This window comes from Oncorhynchus masou, chromosome 9 (assembly GCF_036934945.1).
Source record: "Oncorhynchus masou masou isolate Uvic2021 chromosome 9, UVic_Omas_1.1, whole genome shotgun sequence".
Taxonomy (NCBI): Eukaryota; Metazoa; Chordata; class Actinopteri; order Salmoniformes; family Salmonidae; genus Oncorhynchus; species Oncorhynchus masou.
The window spans coordinates 28,598,575-28,620,896 of record NC_088220.1 but is presented as its reverse complement, the minus strand read 5'-3'; the positions used below and the strand labels follow the sequence as shown (position 1 = coordinate 28,620,896).

The following is a 22,322-nucleotide window of genomic DNA, read 5'->3' as shown; positions in this document are numbered from 1 at the left end:
CTCTCCCGGTAGCTCTGGACGCCACTAAACATCCGTGTGTGAAGGTGCGCTGCCCTCCTCACAGGGTGTGTGTCAGCCACGACTACCAGACAGCCATCTGCACCAACACCAACCACAAGCAGCCCACACACAGGTAAGAGAAAAACAAGAGTTACAACTTGATTGTCTTTCTTTCGTTAGCGTCGTTATGGCCTTGATAATGTAAAGAATTGAGTTACTTACAGCAGCCCCATCACCCACCTGGCTGTTTAGTGCAAATCACTACGTGGCAATTTCTCTATGTCCATTAAAGTCCATTACTGCTCTTATCGACAAAGGCCAGAGACCCCACTGAGATGGAGTTTGATTGACAGAGAGAAGAAGGGAAGGGGAGGGGGAAGAGGGGGAGGAAGAGAGGAGTGCATAGAATTACATGTAGGATCTCTGTGGGGAAAGGAGGAGGAGGAGGAGGGAGAGAAGGAGGAGGGGGGAGGAGGAAGGAGAGAAGTGGGAGGAGGAGGAGGAGAAGGAGCGAGAGGAGGAGGAGGAGGAGAGAGAGAGAGAGCAGGAGGAGGAGAAGAGAGAGCAGCAGGAGGAGGAGGGAGAAAAGGAGGAGGAGGGAGAGGAAGAGAGGGGAGGCGTGGGCCGCCCCCGATGCTCTCCTCTTCAGTTTAATACAAACAAATATCAATTATGCAATGGCCGTTAAGTGGGAATAAGTGCTTGTTGCTCATAATTACTGACGCCCCGTGGATATACAAACACAAACAGAGCCGTGGCTGAGCCAATGCAGTGAGACATCACTGGAGGGCTCCCAACACATCTACTGTACCTACTGTTCTGCTGATCCAGTTACCAACACAGAATATATCAGGAACAGAACCCGCCACACACTGTCTGGTACTCTGCTCAGTAGCCCACTTGATCGAGAACTCATTTAAGTCATAAGGTGAAATGATGGGATGGACACTGGTTCATGTACAGTATGTCTACCAGGTGGGTCTACCCAGGAGAGCAGAAATGTGTGTGTGTGTGAGTGTACGTGTGCGTGTGTGTGTACAGTCGTGGGCCAAAAGTTTTGAGAATGACACAAATATGAATTTTCACAAAGTCTGCTGCCTCAGTTTGTATGATGGCAATTTGCATATACTCCAGAATGTTATGAAGAGTGATCAGATGAATTGCAATTAATTGCAATGTCCCTCTTTGCCATGCAAATGAACTGAATCCCTAAAAACATTAACACTGCATTTAAGCCCTGGCACAAAAGGACCAGCTGACATTATGTCAGTGATTATCTTGTTAACACAGGTGTGAGTGTTGACAAGGACAAGGCTGGAGATCACTCTGTCATGCTGATTGAGTTCGAATAACAGACTGGAAGCTTCAAAAGGAGGGTGGTGCTTGGAATCATTGTTCTTCCTTTGTCATCCATGGTTACTTGCAAGGAAACACGTGACGTCACCATTGCTTTGCACAAAAAGGGCTTCACAGGTAAGGATATTGCTGCCAGTAAGATTGCACCTAAATCAACCATTTATCGCATCATCAAGAATTTCAAGGAGAGCAGTTCAATTGTTGTGAAGAAGGCTTCAGGGCGCCCAAGAATGTCCAGCAAGCGCCAGGACCGTCTCCTAAAATTCATTCAGCTGCGGGATCGGGGCACCACCAGTACAGAGCTTGCTCAGGAATTGTGTGAGTGCATCTGCACGCACAGTGAGGCGAAGACTTTTGGAGAATTGCCTGGTGTCAAGAAGGGCAGCAAAGAAGCCACTTTGCTGAAGCAAGTGAGAGCATGGTGAGAGCTACCATCAGTCCTGTGTCATGCCAACAACAGTAAAGCATCCTGTGACCATTCATGTGTGGGGTTGTTTCTCAGCCAAGGCAGTGGGCTCACTCACAATTTTGCCTGAGAACACAGCCATGAATAAAGAATGTTACCAACACATCCTCCGAGAGCAACTTCTCCCAACCATCCAGCAACAGTTTGGTGACGAACCATCCCTTTTCCAGCATGATGGAGCACCTTGCCATAAGGCAAAAGTGATAACTAAGTGGCTCGGGGAACAAAACATTGATATTTTGGTTCCATGGCCAGGAAACTCCCCATACCTTAATCCCATTGAGAACTTGTGGTCAATCCTCAAGAGGAGGGTGGACAAACAAAACCCCACAAATTCTGACAAACTCCAAGCATTGATTATGCAATAATAGGCTGCCATCAGTCAGGATGTGGCCCAGAAGTTAATTGACAGCATGCCAGGGTGGATTGCAGAGGTCTTGAAAAAAGAAGGGTCAACACTGCAAATATTGACTCTTTGCATCAACTTCATGTAATTGTCAATAAAAGCATTTACACTTATGAAATGTGTGTGTGTGTGTGTGTGTGTGTGTGTGTGTGTGTGTGTGTGTGTGTGTGTGTGTGTGTGTGTGTGTGTGTGTGTGTGTGTGTGTGTGTGTGTGTGTGTTGTGTGTGTGTGTGTGTGTGTGTGTGTGTGAAATGTGTCAATTGAAACGACATTAGGGGCTAATGTGACCGCTCACAGGAGAGAGGGAGAGGTGATGTCTGGGTCTGACAGCACACAGCTGAACCTGAGGGGAGATGCACCTGAAGGCTAATGAAGACAGACAGATGGACAGAGAGATACAAAGATAGAGGGAGGGGAAGAAGGAGAGTGGGATGCTGTGTGTTATTCCGTTCTGTCTGTCTCTGTCTCTCTCTCGCTCGGTCTCTCCCTCTAACCCTGTGCTCTGTCAGTCCGAATGATGTCTGACGGGTTCACAGCAGGGTATCCAGGGGTGGTCTGTTAGCCTAATGCACCCCACTCACAGACACACTCCATCCCATCACAGCCCGACACTTAACACACTAGAGACCACAAGCATGGCCATACACATGGGTGATAGACACACAGCTATCTGACAGTGATCCCTCCTTCCTTCGCCATGCGTAAGGTGTTATCCACCCAGGCATAGATACCCTGACTAGAGGAAGCACACACTTGAACACACACACACACGCACACACACACACACACACACATTCTGCTCTCCTGGGCTTTCAGGAGCAGCTGCGAGGAGGAGAGGAGGGAGGAGGAGCAGTGGGGGACATCTTAAGGAGATGCTAATCAGTCTCATCAACGTTTCATATTCAACCGTATTATTAGACATAATTGCTTTTTATTCACTAGTGAGTGTTGGCAGCGAGTGGCATGTCTAATCTGTTATTATAGTGTTTGTTTCACAACAGATGGATAATTATAGACATCAAGGTGGTGTCTGCCTGCCGCACTGCGCTGCCACTAACCTGAATGGGAATGTACTCGTCTGACAGCCAGAGATGTGTGACAGAATCTGTGGAAGACCCAGCTCTGTTCATTCTCAGTCAGTGTATGTATGTACATTCCCCATACAGCCCAGTGGTCAGATTGATTTCTGTGAAGGCTTGTGTTCTATATCTCACACCTCAGTGTTATTGTAGACAAAAAGGTGATGCTTCGTCAGACAGAGCAGACCACTTAACGAGAAGATTGCTAGGGGATTTGATCCGATGTAATTACCCTCCTTATAGAAAAGGCGCTGGCGGACCAGGCCTCCATGACTCTGGTCTACACTGACAAGCAGCATCTATCCACCTGGAGTGAGGCTGAGTCATGGATGTGCCTCACCTCGGTTTGAGTCTTGAAATAGTAACGGGCGCCTTCGGGCGCCATCTTTGCACCAAGACAATTCGATTGGAGTGATCAGCCATGTTCTTGTTAAATACTGTTATGGACCATTTGGAACCTGGCGGGGAGTTGGTTCTGTATCGACAGAATGGCTGAAGAAGAGAGTGGAGTGTAAAGTAAGTGTCATACAAAGCAACAGAAGTTGCCCAGCTTTGATTGGGCTCAATATAATTCCTTGCAATTCCAACTCAACTCAAATCAAATCAAATGTTGTTTGTCACATGTGCCGAATACATCAGGTGTTAGACCTTACAGTGAAATGCTCACTTACAAGCCCTTAACCAACAATGCAGTTTTAAGAAAATAACGAAAGAAAACAATTTTTTTTTAAAGTAAGAGATAAGAAAAACAAATATTTAAAGAGCAGCAGTAAATAACAATAGTGGGGCTATATACAGGGGGTACAGAGTCAATGTGTCAATTTGCGGGGGCACCGGTGTCGAGGTATTGGAGATAATTATGTAAATGCAGGTAGGGTTGTCAAAGTGGCTATGCATAGATAATAGCAGAGTAGCAGCAGCATGGGGTAGGGGGGGTGCAAATAGTCTGGGCAGCCATTTGATTCAGGAGTCTTATGGTTTGGGGGTAGAAACTGTTTAGAAGCCTCTTGGTGTAACGGCGTTCTTCGTTTGTCGAAAGAGAGTCGGACCGAAATGCAGCGTGTTGGTTACTCATGTTTTTAATAGAACAAATGACGATACATGAAATAACAAAAACAACAAAGGGAACGTGAAAAACCTATACAGCCTGTCTGGTGAACACTAACACAGAGACAGGAACAATCACCCACGAAATACAAAGTGAAAACCAGGCTACCTAAATACGGTTCCCAATCAGAGACAACGAGAATCACCTGACTCTGATTGAGAACCGCCTCAGGCAGCCAAGCCAATACAACACCCCTACTCAGCCGCTGTCCAAATACTACAAACCCCAATACGAAAATACAATACATAAACCCATGTCACACCCTGGCCTAACCAAATATATAACGAAAACACAAAATACAATGACCAAGGCATGACACTTGGACCTAGACTTGGCGCTCCGGTACCGCTTGCCGTGTGTTAGAAGAGAGAACCATCTATGACTAGTGTGGCTGGAGTCTTTGATGAATTTTAGGGCCTTCCTCTGACACCGCCTGGTATGAAGCTGAGCTGTAGTCAATGAACAGCATTCTCACATAGATGTTCCTTTTGTCCAGGTGGGAAAGGGCAGTGTGGAGTGCAATAGAGATTGCGTCATCTGTGGATCTGTTGGTGCGGTATGCAAATTGGAGTGGGTCTAGGGTTTCTGGGATAATTGTGTTGATGTGAACCATGACCAGCCTTTCAAAGCATTTCATGGCTACAGATGTAAGTGTTACGGGTCGGTAGTCATTTAGGCAGGTTACCTTAGTGTTCTTGGGCACAGGGACTATTTGACTGCTACACTGTGCAATTTGAATGCAATTTGTATGCAATTAAAATTGTACAGTTTGATTAACTCAACAATCATATCTGGTAGCTTATTTTTGAGTAAGTATAGAGCTATATCCATGTGTGTCACTCACTGTTTCTCTCTCGCTCTGTTTATCTCTCTCTCTCCCTCTCTCTTCTCTCTCTCTCTCTCTCTCTCTCTCTCTCTCTCTCTCTCTCTCTCTCTCTCTTTCTCTCTCACACAGTGTGAAACCGAGGAAAGGAAGCTTGGCCTACAAGCACTGGGCAGGAGCAGGGGCCCATGGGAAGTGTAGGCCATGCCCTGTCATCCACCCCAGCCCTGTGTGTGGATCTGATGGACACAGCTACTCCTCTAAGGTGAGAGACATAACCCCCCCCACCCCATCTTGCTCTCTCCCTCGTTCTCTCTTTCTTGTATCCCTCTTGTTTGGCTGTTCGTAGTTTTACGGTCATTTATAGTCATTCATCTACTAATCTCCTGTGGGAAGATTCTGAGTGTGGACCGAGAGGATCTGCCAGGACTGAATGGGATGCGTAAGCTCCGAGAAGCATTAGTTCCGGTTTTCAGGTTTTCGTCACTGGATATTTGGAAGTATCAGGATTGGGCGAAGGCGGTGCTTAATGCAACACCTCAAGTGATTCGCTCATGCTCCCACAACGATCGTAAGGGGAGGTATGTTTGTACTTTGTAGAATGTAGCAGTCTGACAATGACAATCTTTGCAGCATCTTTAAAGTTATAACATGAATGACAGCAAGGTCAATTGTTAGCTCAGCCAGAATTACCCAAGCATGGGAGAAAACTATTCACCCTTCACCACCCTCCATCTCCTCAGCCAGCCTCCCTACCGCCCTTCTCTCCTTGTCACACGCCCGCATACATGCACACACACATACACAAAGAGAACGCTTTGGAATGGCGATGTTCCGTAAATGAGCATGGCAGCCATGATGGATGATGCAGAGGATGAACTGTGTCCACCGGCTATATTTGATTCCACAGACATTCGTCTGGAGAAAAACGCCCTCTCCCTCTTCTCATCTCTTCTCCACTATTATCCTCTCTTCTCCTCCTCCTCTCTTCTCCACTATTATCCTCTCTTCTCCTCTCTTCTCCACAATTATCCTCTCTTCTCCTCTCTTCTCCACTATTATCCTCTCTTCTCCACTATTATCCTTTCTTCTCCTCTCTTGTCCTCTCTTCTCCACTATTATCCTCTCTTCTCCTCTCTTCTCCACTACTATCCTCTCTTCTCCACTATTATCCTCTCTTCTCCTCTCTTCTCCTTTCTTCTCCTCTCTTTTCCTCTCCCCTCTTCTCCTTTCTTCCTCTCTTCTCTCCTCTCTTCTCCTCTCTTCTCTCATCTCCACTATTATCCTATCTTCTCCCCTCTTCTCTTCTCCCCTCTTCTCCTTTCTTCTCCGCTCTTTTCCTCTCTTCTCCTCTCTTATCCTCTCTTCTCCACTATTATCCTCTCTTCTCCACTATTATCCTTTCTTCTCCTCTCTTGTCCTCTCTTCTCCACTATTATCCTCTCTTCTCCTCTCTTCTCCACTATTATCCTCTCTTCTCCACTATTATCCTCTCTTCTCCTCTCTTCTCCACTATTATCCTCTCTTCTCCTCTCTTCTCCAATATTATCCTCTCTTCTCCTCTATTATCCTTCTCTTCTCTTCTCCACTTTATCCTTTCTTCTCCTCTCTTGTCCTCTCTTCTCCACTATTATCCTCTCTTCTCCTCTCTTCTCCACTACTATCCTCTCTTCTCCACTATTATCCTCTCTTCTCCTCTCTTTTCCACTATTATCCTCTCTTCTCATCTCTTCTCCACTATTATCCTCTCTTCTCCTCTCTTCTCCACTATTATCCTCTCTTCTCCTCTCTTCTTCTCCACTACTATTATCCTCTTCTCTCTTCTCTCTCTTTCTCCACTATTATCCACTATTATCCTTTCTTTCCTATTCTCCTCTCTTCCCTCTCTTCTCCACTATTATCCTCTCTTCTCCTCTCTTTTCCTCTCTTCTCCTCTCTTCTCCACTATTATCCTCTCTTCTCCATCTCTTCTCCACTATTATCCTCTCTTCTCTCTCTTCTCCACTTTATCTCCACTATTATCCTCTCTTCTCCTCTCTTCTCCACTATTATCCTTTCTTCTCTTCTCCACTATTATCCTTCTTCTCCTTCTTCTCCACTATATCCTCTCTTCTCCACTATTATCCTCTCTTCTCCTCTCTTCTCCTTTCTTCTCCTCTCTTCTCCACTATTATCCTCTCTCTCTTCTCCATATTATCTCTTCTCCACTATTATCCTCTCTTCTCCACTATTATCCTCTCTTCTCTTCTCTCTTCTCCACTATTATCCTCTCTTCTCATGTTCTCTTCTCCATCTCTCTTCTCCACTATTATCCTCTCTTCTCCACTCTTATCCTCCTCCTCTCTTGTCCTCTCTTCTCCACTATTATCCTCTCTTCTCCTCTCTTCTCCACTATTATCCTCTCTTCTCCACTCTTCTCCACTATTATCCTCTCTTCTCCACTATTGTCCTCTCTTCTCCACTATTATCCTCTCTTCTCCCTCTCTTATCCACTACTATCCTCTCTTCTCCACTATTATCCTCTATTCTCCTCTCTTCTCCACTATTATCCTCTCTTCTCATCTCTTTCCTCTCCCCTCTTCTCCTCTTCTCTTCTCCTATTATCCTCTTTCTCCTCTCTTCTCCCTATTATTCTTTCTTCTCCTCTCTCTCTCTTCTCCACTATTATCCTCTCTTCTCATCTTCTCCCCTCTTTCTCCTCTCTTCTCCACTATTATCCTCTCTTCTCCACTATTATCCTTTCTTCTCCTCTCTTGTCCACTCTTCTCCTCCTCTCTTCTCCTCTCTTCTCCATCCTCTCTTTTCTCCACTATTATCCTCTCTTCTCCACTATTATCCTCTCTTCTCCTCTCTTCTCCACTATTATCCTCTTGTCTCTTATCCCTCTCTTCTCCACTATTATCCTCCACTATTATCCTCTCTTCTCCTCTCTTCTCCACTATTATCCTCTCTTCTCATCTCTTCTCCACTATTATCCTCTCTTCTCCACTATTATCCTCTCTTCTCCTCTCTTCTCCACTATTATCCTCTCTTCTCCTCTCTTCTCCACTATTATCCTCTCTTCTCCACTATTATCCTCTCTTCTCCTCTCTTCTCCACTATTATCCTCTCTTCTCCTCTCTTCTCCACTATTATCCTCTCTTCTCCACTATTATCCTTTCTTCTCCTCTCTTGTCCTCTCTTCTCCACTATTATCCTCTCTTCTCCTCTCTTCTCCACTATTATCCTCTCTTTTCCTCTCTTTTCCACTATTATCCTCTCTTCTCATCTCTTCTCCACTATTATCCTCTCTTCTCCTCTCTTCTCCACTATTATCCTCTCTTCTCCTCTCTTCTCCACTATTATCCTTTCTTCTCCTCTCTTGCCCTCTCTTCTCCACTATTATCCTCTCTTCTCCTCTCTTTCTCCACTATTATCCTCTCTTCTCATCTCTTCTCCACTATTATCCTCTCTTCTCCTCTCTTCTCCACTATTATCCTCTCTTCTCATCTCTTCACTATTATCCTCTCTTCTCCTCTCTTCTCCACTATTATCCTCTCTTCTCCTCTCTTCTCCACTATTATCCTCTCTTCTCCACTATTATCCTCTCTTCTCCACTATTATCCTCTCTTCTCATCTCTTCTCCACTATTATCCTCTCTTCTCCTCTCTTCTCCACTATTATCCTCTCTTCTCCTCTCTTCTCCACTATTATCCTCTCTTCTCCTCTCTTCTCCACTTTATCTCCTCTCTTCTCCACTATTATCCTCTTCTCCACTATCTATCCTCTCTTCTCCTCCTCTTCTCCTCTCTCCACTATTATCCTCTTCTCCTCTCTTCTCTCTTCTCCCTCTCTTCTCCTCTATTATCCTCTCTTCTCCTCTCTTTATCCTTTTTCTCCTCTCTTCTCCTCTCTTCTCCACTATTATCCTCTCTTCTCCTCTCTTCTCCACTATTATCCTCTCTTCTCCACTCTCTTCTCCACTTCTCCACTATTTCCTCTTCTCCTCTCTTCTCCACTATTATCCTCTTCTCTCTCTCTTCTCTTCTCCACTATTATCCTCTCTTCTCCACTCTTCTCCACTATTATCCTCTCTTCTCTTCTTCTTCTCCACTATTATCCTTTCTTCTCCTCTCTTGCCTCTCTTCTCCACTATTATCCTCTCTTCTCCTCTCTTTTCCACTATCCTCTCTTCTCCACTATTATCCTCTCTATTATCCTCTCTCTCTCTCTTCCACTATTATCCTCTCTTCTCATCTCTTCTCTCCTCTCTTCTCTATTCTCCACTATTATCCTCTCTTCTCCTCTCTTCTCTTCTCTTCTCCACTATTATCCTCTCTTCTCCTCTCTTCTCCACTATTATCCTCTCTTCTCCACTACTCTTCTCCTCTCTTATCCTCTCTTCTCCACTATTATCCTCTCTTCTCCTCTCTTCTCCACTATTATCCTCTCTTCTCATCTCTTCTCCACTATTATCCTCTCTTCTCCTCCTCCTCTCTTCTCCACTATTATCCTCTCTTCTCCTCTCTTCTCCACTATTATCCTCTCTTCTCCTCTCTTCTCCACTATTATCCTCTCTTCTCCTCTCTTCTCCACTCTTCTCCTCTATTATCTTCTCCTCTCTTTCTCCACTATTATCCTCTCTTCTCTCTTCTCCACTATTATCCTTCTCTTCTCCTCTCTTCTCCTCTCTTCTCTTCTCCTTTCTCCTCTATTATCTCTCTTCTCCTCTCTTCTCCACTATTATCCTCTCTCTCTTCTCCTCTCTTCTCCTCTTCTCCATCCTCTCTTCTCCACTATTATCCTCTCTTCTCCTCTCTTTCCACTATTATCCTCTCTTCTCCTCTCTTCTCCACTATTATCCTCTCTTCTCCTCCTTCTATCTTCTCCACTATTATCCTCTCTTCTCCTCTCTTCTCCACTATTATCCTCTCTTCTCCACTCTTTCTTCTCTCTCTTGTCCTCTCTCTCCACTATTATCACTATTATCCTCTCTTCTCCTCTCTTTTCCACTATTATCCTCTCTTCTCATCTCTTCTCCACTATTATCCTCTCTTCTCCTCTCTTCTCCACTATTATCCTCTCTTCTCCTCTCTTCTCCACTATTATCCTTTCTTCTCCTCTCTTGCCCTCTCTTCTCCACTATTATCCTCTCTTCTCCTCTCTTCTCCACTATTATCCTCTCTTTATCTTCTTCTCTCTCTTCTCCACTATTATCCTCTCTTCTCCTCCTCTTTCTCCACTATTATCCTCTCTCTCCTCTCTTCTCCACTTATCTTCTCTCTCTTCTCCACTATTATCCTCTCTTCTCCTCTTCTCCTATTATCCTCTTCTCCACTATTATCCTCTCTTCTCCTCTCTTCTCCACTATTATCCTCTCTTCTCCTCTCTTCTCCACTATTATCCTCTCTTCTCCACTCCTTTCTCTCTCTCTCCACTATTATCCTCTCTTCTCTCTCTTCTCCACTATTATCCTCTCTTCTCCTCTCTTCTCCACTCTTATCCTCTCTTCTCTTCTCCACTATTATCCTCTCTTCTCCTATCTTCTCCACTATTATCCTCTCTTCTCACCTCTTCTCCTCTCATCTCTTCACTATTATCCTCTCTTCTCCTCTCTTCTCCTCTCTTCTCTTCTCCCCTCTTCTCCTTTCTTCTCCTCTCTTCTCCACTATTATCCTCTCTTCTTCTCTCTTCTCCACTATTATCCTATCTTCTCCTCTCTTCTCTCTTCTCCACTATTATCCTCTCTTCTCCTCTCTTCTCCACTATTATCCTCTACTCTCTTCTCCTCTCTTCTCTTCTCTCTTCTCCTTTCTTCTCCTCTCTTCTCCACTATTATCCTTCTTCTCCTCTCTTTCACCTCTCTTCTCTTCTCCCCTCTTCTCCTTTCTTATCCTCTCTTTCCTCTCTTCTCCACTATTATCCTCTCTTCTCCACTATTATCCTTTCTTCTCCTCTCTTGTCCTCTCTTCTCCACTATTATCCTCTCTTCTCCTCTCTTCTCCACTATTATCCTCTCTTCTCATCTCTTCTCCACTATTATCCTCTCTTCTCCTCTCTTCTCCACTATTATCCTCTCTTCTTCTTCTCCTCTCCTTCTCTTTATCCACTATTATCCTCTCTTCTCCTCTCTTCTCTCTTCTCCACTATTATCCTCTCTTCTCCTCTCTTCTCCACTATTATCCTCTCTTCTCCTCTCTTCTCCACTATTATCCTCCTCTATTATCCTCTCTTCTCTTCTCATCTCTTCTCCACTATTATCCTTTCTTCTCCTCTCTTGTCCTCTCTTCTCCACTATTATTCTCTCTTCTTCTCTCTTCTCCACTATTATCCTCTCTTCTACTCTCTTCTCCTCTCTTCTCTCTTCTCCACTATTATCCTCTCTTCTCCTCTCTTCTCCTTTCTTCTCCACTATTATCCTCTCTTCTCCTCCTCCTCTCTTCTCCACTATTATCCTCTCTTCTCATCTCTTCTCCACTATTATCCTCTCTTCTCTCTTCTCCACTCTCTCATCTCTTCTCCACTATTATCCTCTCTTCTCCACTATTATCCTCTCTTCTCCTCTCTTCTCCATTTATCCTCTCTTCTCTCACTCTCTCTTCTCACTCTCTTCTCCTTCTCTATTATCCTCTCTTCTCCTCTCTTCTCCACTATTATCCTCTCTTCTCCTCTCTTTATTCTCTTCTCCTCTCTTCTCCACTATTATTCTCTCTCTTCCACTATTATCCTTCTCATCTCTTCTCTCTTCTCCACTATTATCCTCTCTTCTCCTCTCTTCTCCACTATTATCCTCTCTTCTCTCTCTTCTCCTCTTCTCCTTTCTTCTTCTCTTCTCCTCTCTTCTCTTCTCCTCTATCCACTATCCTCTCTTCTCCACTATTCTCTCTCTTCTCCACTATTATCCTCTTCTCCTCTCTTGTCCTCTCTTCTCCACTATTATCTTTTCCTCTCCCCTTTCTCCTTCTTCTCCACTATTATCCTCTCTTCTCCTCTCTTCTCCACTATTATCCTATCTTCTCCCTCTTCTCTTCTCCTCTCTTCTCTTCTCCCCTCTTCTCCTTTCTTCTCCTCTCTTTCCTCTCTTCTCCACTATTATCATCTCTTCTCCACTATTATCCTTTCTTCTCCTCTCTTGTCCTCTCTTCTCCACTATTATCCTCTCTTCTCATCTCTTCTCCACTATTATCCTCTCTTCTCCACTATTATCCTCTCTTCTCCTCTCTTCTCCACTATTATCCTCTCTTCTCATCTCTTCTCCACTATTATCCTTTCTTCTCCTCTCTTGTCCTCTCTTCTCCACTATTATCCTCTCTTCTCCACTATTATCCTCTCTTCTCATCTCTTCTCCACTATTATCCTCTCTTCTCTCTCTTCTCCACTATTATCCTCTCTTCTCATCTCTTCTCCTCTCTCTTCTCCTATTATCCTTTCTTCTCCTCTCTTCTCCACTATTATCCCACTATTATCCTCTCTTCTCCTCTCTTCTCTCTTCTCCACTATTATCCTCTCTTCTCTCTCTTTCTCCTTTCTCCTCTCTTTCTCTCCCCTCCTTTCTCTCATCTCTTCTCCACTATTATCCTCTCTTCTCCTCTCTTCTCCACTATTATCCACTATTATCCCTCTCTTCTCTTCTCTTCTCCTTTCCTCCTCTCTCCACTCTTCTCCACTATTATCCTCTCTTGTCCTCTCTTCTCTTCTCCCCTCTTCTCCTTTCTTCTCCTCTCTTCTCCCCTATTCTCCTCTCTTGTCCTCTCTTCTCCACTATTATCCTCTCTTCTCATCTCTTCTCCACTATTATCCTCTCTTCTCCTCTCTTCTCCTCTCTTCTCTCTTCTCCACTATTATACTCTCTACTCCTCTCTTCTCCTTTCTTCTCCTCTCTTTTCCACTCCCCTCTTCTCCTTTTTTCTCCTCTCTTCTCCTCTCTTCTCCTCTCTTCTCTCTTCTCCACTATTATCCTCTTCTCCCCTCTTCTCCTCTCTTCTCTTCTCCCCTCTTCTCCTTTCTTCTCTTCTCTTCTCCCCTCTTCTCCTCTATTCTCCTCTCTTCTCCTCCCTATCCCATCTACTCCTTCACTTTCTTTCACCCTCCCAATGATCCATCCCTCGCTCCCCTTCCATTCCACCTCACCCCCTCTGTCACACTTTAATAGCTAAACACTCTGCTGTAACCACAAACACACACACAGACACACACACATACAGGCTTGCAAATTCCCACCCACCCACACACAATCTAATCTGGCCTTTGTTTCCACTAAGAAGGAATGACTTGAGCCTCGGCCATATAGCTTCACAGAGATCAATCTGTGCTCTTCTCATGGGGATTCTGTTGTTAACACACACGCACGCACGCACGCACGCACACACACACACACACACACACACACACACACACACACACACACACACACACACACACACACACACACACACACACACACACACACACACACACACACACCTTCTATCCCTCCCCCACTCCCCTTTGCCTGGTCCACTCCAGAAGTAGAGAGAGGGATTGGGCTGTCACTCTCCATCAGAGAGAGAAGGAGGAGAGGAGCAAATGGGTGGCAGGGGTGTCCTGCTCTACTCTCTTCTCTCCTTCCCCTGCTCCCTCTGGCTCCCTCTGACTGGTCTGGATAAATGTGTGGCCTCAGCTGGTAGAGTGATGTCGTCCTTACTGAGACCAATATAGTGGTTACGCCTGGGCTAAGAATCCAGTCCTTATAGTGTGGTGCTCTTATAGAGTGTGTGGAACGATGTTGGATTCTCACATGCATACGTGTATACACATACATACACACGCACACACACACACACACACACTCCAGATCCTATTATCAGAATGATGCTTTTATCTCTAGAGAGACTGTAGCCTGCAGAGTAAAGCCCATTACATTGCTCCTCTCTTCTGGCTCATTCCACTTCTCTCCAAACTCTCTTGCTAAACTCTCTCCTCTCTCTCTCTCTCTCTCTCTCTCTCTCTCTCTCTCTCTCTCTCTCTCTCTCTCTCTCTGCTCACCTGCCTCTCTCTCTCTCTGTCTCTCCCGCTCTCTCTCTCTCTGTGTCTCTCTCTCTTTTCTGCTCATCCCCCTCTTTCTCTCAAAACTCTCAGAATGAGTAGTGTTTCAGTCTCAACTGCTCAGCCCCCTCAACTCACTGTGGAACAATAATGGACTCACTCTCTTTTTCTCTTCCTCTGTTTCTCCCTATCATTATAGTCTTCCTCTGTTTCTCCCTATCATTATAGTCTTCCTCTGTTTCTCCCTATCATTATAGACTTCTTCTCCCTATCTGTTTCCTCTGTTTCTCCCTATCATTATAGTTCTTCTCCCTCTTATAGTTTCTCTGTTTCTCCCATATCATTATAGTCTTCCTCTGTTTCTCCTCATTATAGTCTTCCTCTGTTTCTCCCTATCATTATAGTCTTCCTCTGTTTCTCCCTATCATTATAGTCTTCCTCTGTTTCTCCCTATCATTATAGTCTTCCTCTGTTTCTCCCTATCATTATAGTCTTCCTCTGTTTCTCCCTATCATTATAGACTTCCTCTGTTTCTCCCTATCATTATAGTCTTCCTCTGTTTCTCCCTATCATTATAGTCTTCCTCTGTTTCTCCCTATCATTATAGTCTTCCTCTGTTTCTCCCTATCATTATAGTCTTCCTCTGTTTCTCCCTATCATTATAGTCTTCCTCTGTTTCTCTCCCTATCATTATATCATTATAGTCTTCCTCTGTTTCTCCCTATCATTATAGTCTTCCTCTGTTTCTCCCTATCATTATAGTCTTCCTCTGTTTCTCCCTATCATTATAGTCTTCCTCTGTTTCTCCCTATCATTATAGTCTTCATCTGTTTCTCCCTATTATAGTCTTCCCCTGTCTCTCCTTCCTTCTTCCTTCCTTCCTTCCTTTCTTCCTTTCTTCCTTCCATCCTTCCTTCCTTCTCCCTCTTCTGTTCTCTGTAATTGCCCCTCTACTTTTGCCTCTAGTTTCTTTCCTATATTTGTACATAATTAAAAACATATCAAAGCCATCCACAGACAGAGATTATTGGTGCTGACACCACCAGTGTTTCACTAGCCTGGAAATAGCAGTCAATTGAATTGGCTGGGGAATATTCCATCAGTTTCCTTTCCTCCCTCTCGACAGGTAATTCAATATGTATAGAAGGGGAGAGCGGTGTACCTTTGTCAACAAATTGGATTAAGCGGCATTAGTGCTGCTATCTAAGAACTGTCAGGGAGAAAGTGATGGATTTAAATTGGAATGTGTGAAATTGAAAGTGTCAGCAAGAGAGTGGAGAGAGTCAGTGTGTGTGGTTGTGTGTGTGTTGCATTTGTACATGTGTGTTGTGATGGAGGATAAATGCAATAAATGAATATTGTACGTGTGAACGTGTTGTTTTTATATAGATACACTACCTTTCAAAAGTCTGGAAAAGCAAAAAAAAATGTCCGTTAAAACAACATAAAAATGATCAGAAATACAGTGTAGACATTGTTAATGTTGTAAATGACTATTGTTACTGGAAACAGCTGATTTTTAATGGAATATCTACATAGGCGTACAGAGGCCCATTATTAGCAACCATCACTCCTGTGTTCCAATGGCACGTTGTGTTAATTAATCCAAGTTTATAATTTTAAAAAGCTAATTGATCATTAGAAACCCTTTTGCAATTATGCTAGCCCAGATGAAAACTGTTGTCCTGACTAAAGAACCAATAAAACTGGCCTTTAGACTAGTTGAGTATCTGGAGCATCAGCATTTGTAAGTGACCCCAAACTTTTGAAAGGTAGTGTGTATATTTTTAACTGGAAGGTGTGACTTATGTACCACTCAAACAAGTATGTTTATAACAATACGACGCGCGAACGTCTGATTGATTCAGTTCCACATGGTTGTGTTAATGGAATTCACTCCACAATATAACAGCCACTGTACTGACAGGACCCACTGTACTGACAGGACCCAATGTACTGACAGGACCCACTGTTCTGACAGGACCCACTGTACTGACAGGACCCACTGTTCTGACAGGACCCACTGTTCTGACAGGACCCACTGTACTGACAGGTCCCACTGTACTGACGGGACCCACTGTTCTGACCCACTGTACTCCCACTGTACTGACGGACCCACTGTTCTGACGGGACCCACTGTACTGACGGGACCCACTGTTCTGACAGGACCCACTGTACTGACAGGACCCACTGTTCTGACAGGACCCACTGTACTGACGGGACCCACTGTACTGACAGGACCCACTGTTCTGACGGGACCCACTGTACTGACGGGACCCACTGTTCTGACAGGACCCACTGTACTGACAGGACCCACTGTTCTGACAGGACCCACTGTACTGACAGGACCCACTGTACTGACAGGACCCACTGTTCTGACAGGACCCACTGTACTGACAGGACCCACTGTACTGACAGGACCCACTGTTCTGACAGGACCCACTGTACTGACAGGACCCACTGTACTGACAGGACCCACTGTTCTGACAGGACCCACTGTACTGACAGGACCCACTGTTCTGACAGGACCCACTGTACTGACAGGACCCACTGTTCTGACAGGACCCACTGTACTGACAGGACCCACTGTACTGACAGGACCCACTGTTCTGACAGGACCCACTGTACTGACAGGACCCACTGTCACAGGACCCACTGTACTGACAGGACCCACTGTTCTGACAGGACCCACTGTACTGACAGGACCCACTGTTCTGACAGGACCCACTGTACTGACAGGACCCACTGTACTGACAGGACCCACTGTACTGACGGGACCCACTGTTAACCCTCTGTCAAGGTTGTGACAGGATTGAGCAAACAATGTGGAGGGGAAAATAAGGACTGGCTGACGGCTCTGGCGGCCCCTGGCTGACTGGCGGCTCCTGGCTGGCGGCTCTGGTGGCTCCTGGCTGGCGGCCCCTGGCTGGCAGGCGGCTCCTGGCTGGCGGCTCTGGCGGCTCCTGGTTGGCTGGCGGCTCCTGGCTGGCGGCTCTGGAGGCTCCTGGCTGGCTGGCGGCTCTGGCGGCCCCTGGCTGGCGGCTCCTGGCTGGCGGCTCCTGGCTGGCGGCTCTGGCAGATCCTGGCTGGCTGGCAGCTCCTGGTTGGCTGGCGGCTCCTGGCTGGCGGCTCTGGAGGCTCCTGGCTGGTTGGCGGCTCTAGAGGCTCCTGGCTGGCTGGTGGCTCTAGAGGCTCCTGGCTGGCTGGTGGCTCTGGAAGCTCAAGGCTGGCTGGCGGCTCTGGAGGCTCCTGGCTGGCTGGCGGCTCTGGAGGCTCAAGGCTGGCTGGCATCTCTGGAGGCTCCTGGCTGGCTGGCGGCTCAGGACAGACGGGAGACTCTGGCGGCTCAGGGCAGACGGGAGACTCTGGCGGATAGATGGGAGACTCTGGCGGCTCAGGACAGACGGGAGACTCTGGCGGCTCAGAACAGACGGGAGACTCTGGCGGCTCAGGACAGACGGGAGACTCTGGCGGCTCAGTACAGAAGGGAGACTCTGGCAGCTCAGGACAGACGGGAGACTCTGGCAACTCAGGACAGACGGGAGACTCTGGCGGCTCAGGACATATGAGGCGCACTGTAGGCCTGGTGCGTGATGACGGCACTGGTGGTACTGGTCCGAGGACACGCATCTCAGGGCGAGTGCAAGGAGCAGGAACAGGGAGTACTGGGCTCTGGAGACGCATAGGAAGCCTGGTGCGGGGGGCTGCCACCGGAGGGCTGGTGCGTGGAGGTGGCACTGGATAGACCGGACCGTGCAGGCACACTGGAGCTCTTGAGCATCGAGCCTGCCCAACCTTACCTGGTTGAATGCCCCCCGTAGCCCGACCATTGCGGTGAGGTGGAATAGGCCGCACTGGGCTGGCGAACCTGGGACACCATGCGTAAGGCTGGTGCCATGTACGCCAGCCCGATGAGACGCACTGGAGACCAGATGCGTAAAGCCGGCTTCATGGCACCTGGCTCGATGCCCACTCTAGCCCGGCCGATACGAGGAGCTGGAATGTACCGCACCGGGCTATGCACACGCACTGGAGAAACTGCGTGCTCCACCGTATAACCCGGTGCCTGCCCGGCCACTCTCTCACTCCGGTAAGCACAGGAAGTTGGCGCAGGTTTCCTACCTGGCTTCGCCACACTCCTGTGTGTCCCACCCAATACATTTTTGGGGCTGCCTCTCGGGCTTCCAGCCGCTCTGCCATGCTTGCTCCTCATAATGCCGCCTCTCTGCTTTTGCTGCCTCCAGCTCTGCTTTGGGGCGGCGATATTCCCCTGGCTCTGCCCAGGGTCCTTTGCCGTCCAACTCGTCCTCCCATGTCCATTCATCCTTCTTGCGCTGCTCCTGCTGCCGCTGCCTGTTACCACTCTGCTTGGTCCTTTTTTGGTGGGTGGTTCTTTAACCTTTTGCGACTAGCAAACCCGTATCCAGGAGCATAATCATAGCCTCAAATGCATTAGTAAATACCACTAGAAACTTTTCCTATTCATGAAAATCGCAAATTAAATGAATAAAATATATTCAAACACAAGCTTAGCCTTTTGTTAACAACACTGTCATCTCAGATTTTCAAAATATGCGTTACAGCCAACACTAGACAAGCATTTGTGTAAGTTTATCATGGCATAATGCTATGCTAGGCTCTGCTGGCAGCAAGCAAAATTTTCATGAAAATAAGAAAAGCAACCAAATAAAATAATTTACCTTTGAAGAACTTCGGATGCTTTCACTCAGGAGACTCCCAGTTAGATAGCAAATGTTCCTTTTTTCCAAAAATATGATTTTTGTAGGCGAAAAAGCTCCCGTTTCTTCATCATGCTTGGCTGCTTGGCTGTCGAGACAATTGGTTTCTCATAAGAAGCGATTGGAAAAATGGCTACCTCAGTATTTTACGCAAGATTTTCTGCGGGAGACACCATGTGACCACATGCTATATATGGTCCCTTACAGCCATTCTTCAATGGAAATGCCTAAAAAGATGTCACAATGCTAAAGACACCTTGGGGAATGCGTGGAAAACGTAAGCTCATTCGTAGCTCATTCACAGCCATATAAGGAGTCATTGGCATGAGGCGGTTTCAAAAAATGCGGCACTTCCTGATTGGATGTTTATCTGGCTTTCGTCTGTAACAACAGTTCTGTTGCACTCACAGACAATATCTTTGCAGTTTTGGAAACGTCAGAGTGTTTTTTTTCCAAAGCTGTCAATTATATGCATAGTCGAGCATCTTTTCGTGACAAAATATCTTGTTTAAAACGGGAACGTTTTTCATCCAAATATTTTAATAGCGCCACCTAGTTGCAAGAAGTTAACGGTTGTCGTCTGGAGATAGAGAGGACCAAAGCGCAGCGTGGTTACTGTTCATCTTTTTAATGAAAACCTGAACACTTCAAAAACACAAAACAACAAAGTGACAACCGAAACAGTTCTATCTGGTGCAGACACACAAAGACTGAAAATAACCACCCACAAACCCCAGCAGAAAACAAACTACCTAAATATGGTTCCCAATCAGAGAAAATGACTAACACCTGCCTCTGAATGAGAACCATATCAGGCCAAACAAGATATCCAACCTTGAAACACAAAACATAGAATACCCACCCAACTCACGTCCTGACCAACTAAAACAAAGAAATAACACAAGAACTAGGGTCAGAACGTGACAGTGTGAGACACTTGCATCTCTCCAGGCCCTCAGAGGCAAATTCTAGTCAAATTTTACTTAAAATGTGATTATTCTTTGGTTTGACAAGAAAACCATCTTTCAAATCCATTTGATGTTTGTTATTTTGCGTTTAAAAACGACTTTAATTTGTTCATTACCTGATTACTGTAATCTGTTGTGTGCAGTTGTATTGGGGGCTGTCCTTGAAATTGCTTCTCTCTAATACACAAGGCGAACCAAGAGGAAGAGAACCAGCAGCATCTGTGTGAGTGTGTGTGTATGCTTATGCGTGTGTGATTACATGACTTCTTAATGGCTACATCTGTTCATCAGAGCTGAATGTCCAGTGGTGCCTCACGCGAGTCTTGCCTGCCTCATCTGCCTCTCTGAAGAAAGACTCCGCTACCCATGATTCTCTATGTGTTTTGTAGTGTACGCTGGAGTTCCAGGAGTGTAAGTCAGGGAAGAACATCGCTCTGAAGTGTGGAGGACCGTGTCCGTGTCTGCCTGATCTGGAACTGGTCAAACCACACAGCCACAAAACAGAGAAGAGCGGTGAGTCCCTAACCTCAACCCTAAACCTGTCTGCCTGCCTGTCTGCCTGCCTGTCTGCCTGCCTGCCTGTCTGCCTGTCTGCCTGCCTGTCTGTCTGTCTGTCTGCCTGTCTGTCTGTCTGTCTGTCTGTCTGCCTGCCTGCCTGTCTGTCTGTCTGTCAGTCAGTTAGTGTCTTAGTCCATGTGAGTTTTTGAAACTGCAAAATAGAGAAGCTTTTCAGTTGTACACACCATCACACCCCAGTTACAGACAGTACACACACCCTTTAGTGACAGCGTATCATTGGGGTCCATACACACAACCCAGTTACAGACAGTACACACACCCTTTAGTGACAGCTTATCATTGGGGTCCATACACACATCCCAGCTACAGACAGTACACACACCCTTTAGTGACAGCGTATCATCGGGGTCTATACACACATCCCAGTTACAGACAGTAAACACCCTTTAGTCGCAGCTTATCATTGGGGTCCATACACACATCCCAGCTACAGACAGTACACACACCCTTTAGTCACAGCGTAGCATCTTGGTCCAGTGAAATAAGCGCTGGTGTTATGACGTTTGTTCTTGTTTGGTTTGACAACGCCTTATATCACTAACCAGCTCTCTCTCTTTTGTGTGTGTGTGTGTGTGTGTGTGTGTGTGTTCACCACTGATATAACTCTCAATGAAGTGAAAATCAAAACTATTGATATCCTGCAGGTATTTTGGCAGCACAAAGAGGCAGTGTCATGAAGTGTTGTAACTGTACTTCAAGTGAAGTCCTCAGCTCATGAGGTATTTCATTAAGGAAAGGATGATCTTTTATAACACATACAAACATCAACTACATCAACCTGCCCAGACCCAGTAATTCACACCCCATCTCCATCAACTACATCAACCTGCCCAGACCCACTAATAAACACCCCCATCTCCATCAGCTACATCAACCTGCCCAGACCCACTACTACACACCCCCATCTCCATCAACTACATCAACCTGCCCATACCCACTAATACACACCCCATCTCCATCAACTACATCAACCTGCCCAGACCCACTACTATACACACCCCATCTCCATCAACTACATCAACCTGCCCATACCCACTAATACACACCCCATCTCCATCAACTACATCAACCTGCCCAGACCCACTACTATACACCCCCATCTCCATCAACTTCATCAACCCACTACATCAACCTCTCCATCAACTACATCAACCTGCCCAGACCCACTACTATACACCCCCATCTCCATCAACTACATCTCCCATCAACTCATCAACCATCAACCTGCCCAGACCCAGTAATACACACCCCATCTCCATCAACTACATCAACCTGCCCAGACCCACTACTACTGCCCATCTCCATCAACTACATCCCATCTCCATCAACAGACCCAGTAATACACACCCCATCTCCATCAACTACATCAACCTGCCCAGACCCACTACTATACACCCCCATCTCCATCAACTACATCAACCTGCCCAGACCCAGTAATACACACCCCATCTCCATCAACTACATCAACCTGCCCAGACCCAGTAATACACACCCCATCTCCATCAACTACATCAACCTGCCCAGACCCCCCATCTATCATACATCACCCCCATCTCCATCAACTACATCAACCTGCCCAGACCCAGTAATACACACCCCATCTCCATCAACTACATCAACCTGCCCAGACCCACTAATACACACCCCCATCTCCATCAACTACATCAACCTGCCCAGACCCAGTAATACACACCCCATCTCCATCAACTACATCAACCTGCCCAGACCCACTACTACACACCCCCAGACCCAGTAATACATCTCCATCAACTACATCAACCTGCCCAGACCCAGT

At 46.2% G+C, this 22,322-nt stretch overlaps 1 protein-coding gene across 1 annotated transcript in view; it reads left to right on the top strand.

Moving 5' to 3' along the window:
• The window catches only part of LOC135545785 (testican-1-like), a 397,903-nt gene that overhangs the window by 310,752 nt on the left and 64,829 nt on the right, over positions 1-22,322 (top strand). The window contains exons 5-7 of the mRNA XM_064973666.1: positions 13-133; positions 5,371-5,503; positions 20,338-20,461. Coding sequence (XP_064829738.1) covers positions 13-133; positions 5,371-5,503; positions 20,338-20,461 — 378 coding nt within the window. The remainder of the gene's footprint in view (positions 1-12; positions 134-5,370; positions 5,504-20,337; positions 20,462-22,322) is intronic.